Below are 14,010 nucleotides of genomic sequence, written 5' to 3'. Positions count from 1 at the left end.
CACAGTGGAGAAACAGTTGATTATGAGTCCCATCAGGTGATCAATGATTTCATTAATAAGACAGATCACGCGCCTGTCATAGCTGTGACACGGGCTGAGGGATGATCCGCTCCCAACGCTCCATTTCCCCCCCCCCCCCCCCCCTTTTCCTCCTTCCCTCCTTCCTCCCTCCCTGTCCTTCCAATATCACCTCGCTCTGCCTACGATGAGCCAACGCCGAGGAGAGAGAAAAAAAAAAGGGATGGAAGAGGGGTTAGTCATGAGGGAGGGAGGGAGGGAATAAAGAGGGGGGTAGGAGGGGAGGAAGAAAAGTGAAAATCCATTTTGAAACCCATTTTCAATTAGGGGTCCACAAGCTGTTATCACAGGTGTCCCAGAATGGGGGCCCGTAAGTGAAAATGTCTCCTATCCGTTTCTGAAATGAAACCTTATCTGGGAGGCACAAAGATGGCGGGGACAGCGTATCTGTAAATTACTTTCCATCCCCGCTGTTAACGGGAACTTTATTTCTGTCAGATGACATTCCCCTCTATTTACTCTTGATCATTTAAATGGCAGCCTAAAAAAAAAGAAGGTGGCCCCTCACTCTTCCTCTTTCTCTCCCCCTCACTCGTGGTGTCGTTCTTTCCTCTCTTCCCATTTTTTTTTTTTCAAAGCGTTCAAGTGCTCTTTCTCTTCTTTAAACACTTTAGCCACGCTCTGCATTTGCTTTGGGATTTCTCTATACAAAAAAAGCCAAACATTTGTCGCCCTTAAAGGCTTAACTTGTTTGCCTCGGAGACCCCTCGCTCTTGCCCTTTCAAGCATGACCATCAAAAGGTCCCATGCAACTATACGGAGGCCCTTCCAAACTTGGAAAAAAAAAAAGAAAAAAAAACAGAACAATTTCCCAAACTTGGTCAAACCTTTCCTTCTCAAATTTTAATTCTCTTCCAATTCCTCACTCTTTCTTTTTTTTCTCAAGTAAAAGCAACCATGTCATAAAAGTCCAACCAAAAAGAAAGTTCTTCTCCCCCACCCACTCTGTTTTTTTTTGTAGTAAATGATCCCATGAGGACAGGACTTATTCAGGCAAGAAGCATGTACATCTTTTTTTTTTTTTTTCCAGCTCTGGACCCAACAAAAGAATCAGGGGACTTTGTGGTCCACCTGCCTGCCGAATGATGAGGGAAGCGCCCAACCTCCTCCCCCCCCCCCCCCCCCTCCGAAAACCTCTCCTAAAGAGCACCAATCACAGCATTGTTGTGGCACAGTCGGCCCTTTTGAGCTGTCATTGCAAGAGGAGGGGGCACGGAGATGAATGGCACACAGGATGAAGCCACCATTTAGGCGACCATGTGGGAACGCTCGACCAGGACTCAATAATTACTCCGGGCCCGTTCAACTCAGACAAAACTTACAGAGTAGGGACAAGGGAGGAGGACGGGGCTAAGTAAAGACTCTCTACGAATTCAGAGGTAAATCCGTTTTAAGACAAGTGTGCCCAATCAGTGAAGCTAAAGTTTCCACTGATCAGGTCCAGGTTTTATTTGGAAATGCCAAGAAGCAAGTCACTACCATGTATTTGGGGATTACGAAAAACTACAGGGGGATCATCTGAAACAACATGGAAATGGTTTAGAATAATGTTGTTCGCTGTGATGCATGGATTAAGTCTGTCAAACCAAATAGAAGTTTAATGTTTGTTTTCTTTTGCTCGGTTTTAGTTTGAAAATGTGTACACTGTGAGATGCTTTGAACCAGTTCATTTCCAACACAAATACTAAGAACATAAAAAATAAGCAAAGCCCACCTGCCCCTACTCTGCTTTCCCCCCCCCCTCCCACTTTTCACAACTTATCGTAGCATGCTCTTGCTGAGCGCTCCACAGGGTTTCCGCTGCACTGCATCAGGGGCTGCTGCTCTGCTTGCAGGGGGAAATATTTCGCTATGAAGAAGCAGTCACCAGGGATCCACAGCTGCTCACAATTACCTTTTGTTTGCACGGAGGCGGTCGGGCAGGGGCTACGGGGGTTAAAGTTGAGGGCAGTGTAGGGTTACACCTGATAAGAGGTTATGAGTTCTGGGGGCGACTTGGGGAATGTGCTGTAATTATAACTACACAAAGAATGTGTAAGCTATATTCTTATTCCAAGGGGGAAAGATTGGGATCTTAACGGGACCTTTTTCTGCCGATACCCATCATCCCTCCTTTTGTCAAGTGAATTATGGGACTACTGTATTTAAGGGAGCGCAGCTTTAAAAAAAAAAAAAAAAAACGAGCATGTTTGACATGTCTGCGTAGGAAAATCTTCAGCGACTTTTCAAGACAGCCGTATGCCGTTCAGAGCTGTAATTACCAGCACATTACGGAGAGAAATCCACAATCACAGCGCCAAATCACATCCATGCTTTTTCCACAACAAACTGGTTTTTTTTAAACATGCTGCCCCTTTAATTAATAAAACAGAGCTGGCCATCTGGAAATGAGTAAGATTGAGAGTGTTCCCAAGATGCTCCAGGATGCATTACCTTACCCCACACTTCCTGTGATAACTCCCATATGGGGAGCAAGTCAAAGCAACTCATTCACACTCTCTCGGATTAGCTTGATTCGAATAAAATGGAGGGCGCAGAAAAGCCTAAACTCACACCTCCACACCGTTCCACATCCTGTCCTCTCAAACTGTTAAAGAGCTGTACGTTGTTTGCTTAGCTTGATGAACTAAGAAAAAAGGTTATATTTCTCTTTCCAGCAACCGAATCAAGAATGAAAGGCTGAATGGCGACGGTAAGCTTTTAATAGCAAGTGTTGAAGACATTGCTGTGTAAACATGCCAAAGTTTCGCTACCAGTGACTCACGGTGACCCTGAAGAATAGGGGTAATGTAAACATGAGGAACATCAGCGAGGATCTGTCAGCGTTTAATCTGTGAATCATGTTTTGAGGAGCTGGGTAATTCGGTCTCAGAGTTATGAGAACATAGCCACAAAAAAAAAACATTCCTCAGTCTGCAGTAGGTCAAAGGCTCCAATGCTTAAATATGTTGAGTGATATCAGGTGATGTATAGCAGCCATCTTTGGCTCACGGAGGTCTGGACTACCTCAATGCATGATGCTTTTGTTACTTTAGCTAAATCAGTGGATGAATGTGCGACTAAACGAAATGTTTACCCCCAAGTTAGTAACAAGTTTGATTTCAATTTGTTCATTCTAAGCCTGCGCTGTTCAATTTGAATTTCTGAGTTTGAATTTGAATAATCTGTAAGACCTAAAAGTAAGACTGCACAATATGAGAAAAATATGCACTGTGAACAACATTGAAGTGTGCTGTACACAAAAGCTAAATAGTACGCTACACATTAGCTAGAACCCCCAGATTTTGAGTCTATCGTCTGTTTTTTTAGATTTGACACACCAGCTGTGTTTGCCACATGTTTCTACCTGAATCCAAAATTAATCTAAAATCCTTTTTTTTTTCCCACCAGTAAATTGGCAACAGCTAATCTAATGGGTAGACGATAGCCGGCTTGAGCTTCACCTGACTGCATCAAAATGGTGTGAAGGCATGGCTGTTACACCGAGGCCTCCGTCCAATGGGAAAAAGAGGAACGCATGCCGAGGGATAAAACACTGCTTGTTTAAAATAGAGCAATTCTTCTCTTTCAGCGCAATTAATTCAGACATTTTTTTATGTGTTTTCATATCTGGATGACGATTCATTTGTGAACGACCAGAAATAATCCTGAGCAAGTCGATCGCCAAAGGAACTCATTCTCACTGATTGGCCCTGAGCTTCAAAATATGACCATTGGAGGTTGCATTCCGCATGTTACGTTACTAACCTATTGTATTGAACATAACTTTGTGGGCACCTTGGAAACTCAGTCTGCTACATGATCCGACATTACGTAACTTAAAAAAGTGTCACCTCAACATTGACGTCCTGTTTCAAACTGATGTCATGTTGGACTCGTCAATTTCATTGGACCCCCACCCCAATGGGACTTTTAAACTCCTCGTACATCCCCTGACTTCAACACAACATCAAATCAAGGGAGCAACGTAGAGAAATCACACCAGAGGAAAAACCTACACAGCTTATTCGACACGAGCAGCCAAATGAAAGGACTGAAGAGTGACAACGAGGAATCGTCCCCTTCACTCCGTGTTCCCATTACTCAAGTTCTTGACTGACTAATTGAGCATTCTGTCCAAAACTGGGTGTTTTCTTTGAAAGACCTATATTATATTGACATTAACCACGGTGAGTGAAAATGAGCGTGCAGTTGAAGTTGACGCGTACCGTTTGAGGTGGTGCTGGAGGCCACCGCCTTCTCGCTGATGTCATTGCGCACTGACGAGCCCTTGGTTGCCACAATGGTCTCCACCCTCTTCTTCTTCTCAGCTGCTGAATTGGCCTGGGACTGGGTTTCCATGGCGATTTTTCATTCCTCAACACCTCATGGAGACGGGATAACTGGAGAAAAAAGGGGAAAGAGGAAAATGAATGCAAAGATTTAAACCACATTAGACAACGCGTGCATTTCTTTGATAAGCTGAAGAAACACACGGGTTTACTTTGTGGTTTAATTTTGAAAATGAAGCTTGTTTTTGTTGCTTGATCTAAAGTTAAACATTTTAACAAAAGAGCGCCTTCAGGAAAGACTTCAACAGTGGGAACCTTGAGAGGAAAAACTTCAGATCCAATCCTCCTTTTTCATGATGCCCAAAGCAGACCTCGGGTCAATCCAGCAGCTCACCCTGATTTATTTTAACTAAAACCTGCTGGGCTCTGATCGGCTTGTCTGGAGGACTGATCTCCTTCCCTTTCCACTAACTGTGGTTAAAAACCCAAACCCCAAAATTGAGATTACCTTATTTTCAACTGTGTCACACTAAACTTCTGACTTCTTGTCGGAAAAAAAACACACACACACACACACACACAACAACAACTCCATAAACACAGAGAGGCAGGACATCCTGACTGGGCTTTTATATCTGAGAATAGAAGTGCAGGCAGCTTGTGGATATACTGATAATCCTGTTCGAGCAGTCTTTCCACAGAGAAAGCAGAAACCTTAAGGGGATACCACAGAGAGAGAAATGTTCACAGTCCTAAAAAAACAAGGGTTGTTTGAAGGCCCTTTTGGGAATATCATGGTGCCGGGCAATTTTTCTTTCAAAGAATAAAGGTGGTTGGAGTTAATGCTGTCTGTGGGTTTAGAAGGGGTTCAGCCAACAGTCTAGCAGACATGCTGCTCAGTTCAGCACCTCAGAGGCCGTCTACAAACTCAAATCTATCTAGGTCATGGAGGTCTTTTATTATGGAGACAGCACGGTGATGCACCACAACCAACCGCTCATTTACACAAAGTACAGGAGGTTTGATACAAAGCCTCTACTTAACCGACCATAATTCATGGAGAACCACTGGAAATATTTAGTCTCCTTTCCAATAAAGACCAGCTAATTACCCGAGTGTACGATTTAATTGTCCTCCGCCCTGTAAACATGCACGGATACAAAGGCCAGCAGGAAAGTAATGCAAACAGAGTTGTTGTGCTGAAAGTACAAGAAAGAGAGGATGGGGGGGGGGGGGGGGGGGTGATATTTACTAACTCCCCAAGGAGGTAAGTCAAGGGGGAAGTGGTGAGGGGTAAACTTCAGACAAACACTGTGCGCTTTGTTTGTTTTGTTTTTTTCTTCCCAAACATCTGAAAAAAAAAAAAAAAAAGAGAGTCTGTCTTCGTTTTTCTGACCTGACAACATCTGTAAGCAATCGGCGGCTTACACACACAAAAAATTGAGACGGAACACAAAAAAAACAAAAAAAAACACAATGCAATTACTGCCTCGCCAATCAAAACAGAATTAAACAAGAGCTCGTCCCTCTAATCACTCCCACATGAATACACATGTACTTGTCATCCCTAACCAAAGACATTTTTGTCTTACTTGCACAGATATCATCTCGAATCTCTGCTGCCTGTGTGTGTGTGTGTGTGTGTGTGTGTGTGTGTGTGTGTGTGTGTGTGTGTGTGTGTGTGTGTGTGTGATACTATTGCTTTCATTTCTGGGGGTCTTTTGCAAGTACCAGTGAGTTAATCATAAGAATATGTGCAGTGCATGTAGGTCTGCATATTTTCCAGAAACAAGAGCCTGATCAGAGAGCATTTTTGAAATCGTCATTCTAATGACTGAACTTGAGACAGAGCATAGAGGGGGACACACACACACATTCAAGCTGTTTCTTAATGGCTCCCAACATGACTTGTGCCGAGAGTGTGCATGCATGTGTGTGTAAGGGTTTCCCTATTGCATTCAGGTGAGTTAGACAGGAGATTTAAAAAAAAAAAGGGAATATGAGGGTCTGGATTGGGGGTTTTTTTTGTAGGGGAGTTTTGTCGAGGAGAAAGCGGAGCATTCCACTGCTCGGGCAAATATTCACAAGTCCGAGCCACTGAAGCGTGTCTGACCGGCCTTTTGTGCTCCGCCAGGCAGGCCACAGTTCAAAAGCAGCAATTAAAAGCAGGGACCTTTTCACCCATAATCCCTCTGACCTGGATGCCCACACCCAATCTTGCAGATGTTCTCTGGCTCTACCTTTTTTTGTTGCTCATTTTGGCCAAAAACAGTAAAAAAAAAAAATTAACACAGTTATCACTTGGAATGCATTCTCCAGATGTAGAAAACAAGTATTTATACTTTTGCATGAGTTCTGAATTAGTTTGGGTGACATGTCATTTTGATTTGGCACTTTAAACCTTCACTGAATCAGAAGAAGACATCAGATTTTGATTACATTTAGATAAGGTAGCACAGAAATGTTAGCATCAGCTGTGTGTCACAGAGGCCTGGCAGGAAAAATGTAAGAAATACAACCGTGCATTGATCTCTGTTGTCACCCAAAATAAATGTTAATTTCATATTAATGTCTTCCCCATGAAATGTCTGTCCCACACCCAATTAGTGAAGAGAGGAAAAGGGTGTATCTTTATTTGTGCTAGACTGTAATCCTTCCACACAGAAAGGGAGGCGATTAAACAGGTTTAAAATACCACAATTCAGACGGTTCCCTCAGAAAAAAAAAAAATACATTATTTTATAAGCACATTAAGCAAATCAATTTAACATAAATTATACGCCTTGGTGACAAAGGCGCCGAGTTGAAAGTCATCTGAAAATTGTACACATCAAAGTGAAACACTAAAATAAACTTTTGCCTTTGATGGGAAAAATGCAGTTTTCTTTTTTTTCTTCTTCATGTGAGCTTAAACTGCTGCTAACGCTATCAAAACATCTGCACCTTTTGTTATTTAAAGGCCACATCTTTACAAGTTTAATTCTCTTAAACTGCTTTAGGTGCAGCTCCAATTCTACTGCAGTCTGTCATTAGGGGCACTTTTGAAATTGTATGTATGCACACACACACACACACACACACACACACACACACACACACACACACACACACACACACACAATGAGAAACTGGGGGACATTTTTATATAAACTCTTGAAGTGTCTTCTTAGATTTGGCTGCCCCCCCTCACAGACGGGTACTGTATTTGTGTTCATTTCATTAGGGGAGACTGTTCAGCGTCGAGGGCCCCCTAAGGGGGGAGACTGGCAGCGCCGCAGCATTCATCATCATTACATCAGCGACCACCGAGATCTGCTATCTTAGGCTTATCAACGGGGCACAAACGCACCGCGGCGCAGCGAGTTAGAGGGGAGGGGAGAGATGGGAGATGGAGACGATTGAGGGGAGATTGTGAGCAAAAGTGGGATAAGAGGGGGAGAAAATGAATGGAGGGAGGGAGGAGCATGGGAAAGTGTGTGTGCGTGCATGCATGTGTGTGCGCCTCGCTGCGCCCCTGCATGCCTGCACATGTTTTCCTGTGTGTACAATGTGTGTTTTTGCACATTTCGCAGCTATGCCAACAACATTAAGGGCTCCTGCACAGCTGGAATAACTAAAACACTGAGGGGCAAAGAGGGAGGAGGAGGAGTGGGAGCCCTTCAGCCAGATTAGCTGAATCTCGCAATAAAACAGAACGTGCTGGCTCAGGCTGCATGTGTTTGCATTGGATAAGGTCAGTGAGGGGATGAGGCCCCTTAAGGAGACAGTGGACATGCTTTTCTGTGGGTAAGAGGACCGGTGTTGGGTTCAAAATCCCCACAGAGGAGGTGTTCCCAAACTCAATGGCTCTGTCGGGAAACCACATACTTAGCTCTCTTGCTGTGTTTGACACCGTTCTTATGGCTCGCCGTCGGCCCTGGAAGGCAAAAGGGGAAAAGAGGGAGGAGGGGTTTTGGGGATTTGATGGTTGTGGCTCCCATTCACCAGTGAAACTTAACATTGTGCCCAGATGGCACTGAGTCTGGCCTACAGCTGATGGGGACCAGCCCCTCAAGTAAGGGCCATTTAGCAGGAATTAGTCACACCCTGCCACACACACACACACACACACACACACACACACACACACAATCATGTGAAATCCAAGATACACACATGCAAACTGGTTTAGTGTCAGTCCCTTTACCCTTTTGTATACAGTGACACGGCTGAGCTATTACTCATTTAAATGTCACCATGATGACGTGTGAGTCCCAGTCTTGACCGACGCACTGTCATAGCTAATGCTGGTTTTTATTTTTTTAGATTATTCACCGGTTCAAGTTTTCAATCTGAAAATTGTCTTGTGAATACTGCATGAACAAATAAATGCAGCGTTTAGTGTGTTTGGGTTCTGGACTGTTCTAGTCTGTTCTAGATCTACCTGTCCTTCATTTGTTACACCAGAGGTACAGCATCATATTAGCTTAGCATAGTCCATAAGCAAACAATTAGGACTTCTATCACCGGTGTACTGCGGAAAACTGGAGAATATAAGCCTGTGTAAATGAGGAGCAGTGTTTTTTATTATTCGTCAAGGACAAACAGTGCAACAACACAGCTCGTCATTTGCTTTCAGCGCAGCTAATAAGATTATCCTCGCGTGCGTCTTGCTCCCTCAGACCTCTCCACTTAAGATGCTTTGGAGGGCTGGTGAGGGACCCTGTGTGACGCTGTGAGTGCATCTTACATTCCTGTGTAACAAACCCACACGATGTAATCAGAATGCTTACACGATGCTTCTTTTGCGCTCGCTACCCGGCAGATAAGGGGCGAATAAAAGCGCGCCCCACAATGGAAATCTTCTGCGTTTTCCCTGCAGAACCCCGCTTATTAGATTATTTATTTATTTTGACTTTGCATTTGTTGGTGAGCCACTCGTGTCAGGGCGTAGTGGGGGCCGTGCAGACTGAGACAATGGATAATGCAGGCTGCTTTGTTGCAGCGGTGGCCCAGTTATGCAGTATTGGTTTCCCCCGTTGCTCTCCACATGATTCACTTTCTCCCAAAGCTGAAACGCAGAGCCTTTGTTTGATCAGACACTTTCCCTGATTCTTGAGAAGAAGGGAAGATGCTTGTTCAGCTTTTTACGGGAGGCCAAAGCAAACAATGCAGTCCATTACTTTAGCCAAATATAAAGAGAGTACTTGGGAAGAAAAGAAAACATTTAACTACAAGCAGAACTTTTGTTTCTTTAAATTTGCAAAGATCAAGTTTACTATGTCTTACTTTATGAGCAGAAAGGGCAAGAGAAAGCATATATTTTACTCAAGCAGAGGTACAGGCACTTCAGGTACAGGTACTTCTTACTAAAGTGAAATAGAAAAAGTTCAGAATCTGAGAAGTCCTCCCAGTCTAAAAGAGAAAAGTGTCCAAGTACATTTCTACCGGCTGTCTCGGTGCAAAGCTCGATGAACCTCAGGTCGGATTTAAGAATATGACAGTTAGAAAGAAGACTTTACCATAAGAACAAGGATCACATTTTCCTCTGAAGTTCCCATTGGGATGTGGAAATGTCCAGGTGGCAACCTCTGATATCAAAAAAAAAAATAAAATGGCACCAATGCAGAAATGCAAAAAAAAGCTACAGAATCTCTATTAGGTCTTCAATTCAAAAAGCCCTTTTCACTGCAGAAATAAACATGTTCACGGCCTGGTACCAAATACTGTTTTGGTCTAAATAGCTCATTACTTTATTGGTAAAAACTGGACAGGGGTGTATTTTTGTATATCTTTATTGATTACATGAAGGATGAGGTTGTTTTGTGTACATTAACATAATTAGGGGTGTGGCTTGTTTGACTGACAGGTGGCCATGTTGAGGTGTTTGTCAGAAGACTGACTGAAAGGTATGTACAGTCAGGTTTCCACTATCACTGCCATTGTTGTGCTTCAACACTGGTCTTCAGAAACCATATGGTGATGTCACTGATGATACGTCCATGTATTATACAGTCTATGGGAATGTCTTGCTGCTCTGGATTTACTGTGATGTAGCTACAAGTTCTTCCAGTCTGTTACAGAGTTCACATTCACCTCTGCTCCTGCACTCCAGTCTTGGCACAAAATATGTTGCTTTAGCATCCACACAGCCTGTTGAAATTCAGTTCATCATCAGCGTATTAGAAGCCACCACATCCCTTACAGCTGAGGTTTTCCACTCCAGTGGTCCCTGCACATGGAAGACGCTGAAACGCTGTAAGAGAGTGAGGTCTGTATCCTGTCAGCGAGCCTCTCATCTCCTCTGCAAACACTCCTCTTCATACAAACCTTTAGAAAACACTCTGCCAAAGTTGCAGAGCACGACAACAACATCCTTCACAGCACTTTGACTACGGCGAAACAGTACATGTTGCGCCAGATGCCGCGCTGTTCGAGTGCACATCCCGATGTAATGCATGTGCGAGATAGAGATGGTGTCTGAGCTTTACTGTGTGACAGCGCGTATATGGGAGTTGCAGGAGATGCGCCATGCAGGTGCTGTATGCGCCGCTCAGTATGCAAGTGTGATCATAAATAAGAGAGGGGGACCCTGGGGAGACGGATGAGTAGAGAAAGAGAAATTCCTGTATTGATAAAAACCTCATACACACCTCTCTCTCCCTCTCTTTGCTCAGAGGAGGATCAAGCAGATAGATGGTCCTGTGTGAGTGTTGTGGCAGCAGGTATGGTTTTGACAGTAGGTCTTCACATTTAGCCCAAGGGACTGTAGTATACACTGCTTTCATCCTCTGTGTCTTAGACAGAAGTGTATCACAAAGAGTATCGCTGTTTGAAGCAACTAAGAGCAATCCTGAGGCTGTACAGCTACAGGTTGAGAAGTTATACTGAAACTATTCTGCCCACTCGGACTTAAAGTTCTTAATTTTCCTCCCAACTTGCTTTTCTTCTCCTGCTCTCATTCTCATTCATTCCCTCCTCCTCCTCTCCGTCTCTCTCTCCTTTCCTTCATTCCTTTGAGTCATTGGGATAAGTGTTGGAGCGCAGTGAGTCAGAGCTGCTACGTGATTAATGGCGGGAGCCTGGCGTCTCCGGGGCCGAGCGCTAACAACAGCCAGGGGGCAGCGCGATAATGCACAATAATAAAGCCAGCAGACAATCAGCCAGGCAAAGCAAGGCCTATTAGCCAGCCCCATCAGGACGGCTAAGTGAGAAATTAGCCCTTCCCAAGCTCCGCCACAATTCATCAAGTGCTGCCCCTGAATCCCCCCTCAAGAAGTCATAATGTTTACTTAAGACTGGCCCCGATGCCCCAGCGGCAAGCTTTATTGGCTCTTATTAATTCCCGTCCTGGCCCTCGCGGCCGTGCCATTTAAACCGAATTAAAGGGGTGAAAATTGGATGAGATGAAGTTGTCTCGGTGTTTGGCTGCAGCGTGATGAAGCCGGACCTAAACAGAGGGTGACTTGGAAAAAATAAGAGGGGAGGGCAAACAAATTAGGATGTAAAGGAATGCTGAATGAAGCTGTCCTGAAATGTGCCGCAAGTCAGTCAGAGGAATGCAGAGCGAGAGAGGGGGGGGGGAGGAAGAGAAAAGGAAGAAACGGCATTGCTTTAATGCTCGACTTCCTGTGTGGATGGGAACTGAACCAACAGGGTAACACTGGGTCACACATTCCACTGATCCAGAAACGAGTCATACCGCTGTATCTTCTGCTTTTCTTTCATCAGATGGGCTAAAGCTTAAAATAAGGTCACTCTATCAGCACTCCCGCCTCATTTCAACATCACCGTTAATGGACAGGAGTAAACAGGGGAAGGGAGCACACTTCACAAAGTACGTGCGTTCTAAATTAAAAACCAACAACACAATCAATCACATTTACACAAACAAATGATGGAATGGGCCTAATTTTATCAGCCAGCTCAAATGACCCCATAATGTTCAGCAGTGTATCTTATCTGGAGCTGAAAAGTTGAAAAGTTGAATCAGTCAGTAACTTATCAAGAAAAAAACATAACCAAATATTTTCTTCATCAAGCTCCTCAAAAATATTTTTGGATATGGAACTTCAGGTCCGACTTCAGAGAAGTCTAAGTCTAATAGTGAGTGATGTATCAAGCATAACTGTTGGGTAGGTTGAATGCTAAAGGTAGCCTGGCCACCGCATGTACAGCATGGGGTGCGCAACTAACCACTAGGCCACCCTCCCACTGTTAATTGTCTTTTTCAAGCTAGAGTACAACAGTCAAGCTTCATGTGTGAGGTCAGAGGAAAATGTGACTGGTAAATGAGAAGAGCCTTAACATGAAAAAGGGGATTTACTGGCCATTGCACGGGTTCATAAGTGGAGCACACAAGATAAAAGTTTCATGCGGTGTGTGTCTGCCTGTCTGTTGCAGTATCGGCGGCAGGTGAGAGTGAGCTCCACAGAGTAATATTGAGTATACGGCAGTGGAGGTGTGAGATCAAAGACAGCTGAAGCTCAGAGGGAGTCCCGGAGACTTCCAGCTCCCTGACGGCTCTCCCAACGGCAGAGTCGAGAGACAACTCTCTCCCTTCACTTTCATATCAGCCACAGAGCCCCCCCATCCCTCTGAGTCGGCTCCTAGACTCCACAAACACACTCACCCGCACACACACACACACACACACACACACAGGCAGTCTCAGAGGAATTAGCAGCGCTGCCAAACCTGTACCCCACCTACAGCAACACTCCTACACACACACACACACACACACACACACACACACACACACAGGGGCTGTTGCGCATCAGAAGCCAATGCATCAAAAACACGCAGCTGAATATTTCGCATTTTGAAAGGCTGAAGAAACTGAGCCCAGCAAAAAAAAAAAAAAAAAAAAAAGACTCACGCAACTTGCATACCAAGATGACATTACACCACACAAGACTGGAATGAGATGCCATAAACCTCACAGCACTGCCGAAAAACAAAAAACAAAAAAAAAAACTTCCCATAAACTCCAAAGAGCACAGTCACAAAATGGCCCCAGCATAGAGAGCGAGGAACAACACTGTCATTAAACAGGCAGCCCCCTCAGGCTCGTCGGCTCGTTCGTGAGGAAGCCAAACATCTGGATGTATTTACTTGTTTCAGCTGTTTGCAACCCCACCTCAAATAAATCTGGGAGCTGTAACGCCATCGCTTAGGACAGCTCCTAAACAAACATGCTCAACGCTTTCCCCCGACTCACTCACTCACTCCTCTCTGCACGCTCGAGCATCCAAAACCAAGCCGGGCTGGCTAACGCAGGCGAATACATTTGTGAAGAGGAGGAGGAGGAGGCCTTAATTGGTGCGTTTGACGGGCGCCTGGGGTTAATTGGGAAGCATGGAGAGCAGCTGGCTCTACGGTGGAAGTTGAGACAGGGATAATAAGTTCACCCTTTGCAGGAGAGACGGTTAGTGATGAATCAGATCAGAGGAACAGTGTACAGTGTAATCATCCTCACATCTCCCCTCCTCCACCCTGCTCTCCTGACAAGCAGAGACAACCTGGCTTGCAGCTACGCAATCTGGCACCTATCACACAGGACTGGCAGTCACATGGTGATGGTTCACACACGCACACACTCACCCACAAATACACACACGCACACACTCTAAAAAGCAGAGTTCATTCAGCTAATCACTCACACACAATCATTCTTACC

General features: G+C 44.6%; 1 protein-coding gene across 1 annotated transcript in view; it reads right to left on the bottom strand.

The window, feature by feature from the left end:
* gli3 (GLI family zinc finger 3) overlaps positions 1-14,010 on the bottom strand; it is a 101,508-nt gene that overhangs the window by 78,295 nt on the left and 9,203 nt on the right. The window contains exon 2 of the mRNA XM_061064418.1: positions 4,287-4,460. Coding sequence (XP_060920401.1) covers positions 4,287-4,419 — 133 coding nt within the window. The 5' untranslated portion in view covers positions 4,420-4,460. The remainder of the gene's footprint in view (positions 1-4,286; positions 4,461-14,010) is intronic.

This window comes from Labrus mixtus, chromosome 19 (genome assembly GCF_963584025.1).
Source record: "Labrus mixtus chromosome 19, fLabMix1.1, whole genome shotgun sequence".
NCBI lineage: Eukaryota > Metazoa > Chordata > Actinopteri > Labriformes > Labridae > Labrus > Labrus mixtus.
This window is presented reverse-complemented; position numbering and strand designations above follow the sequence as displayed.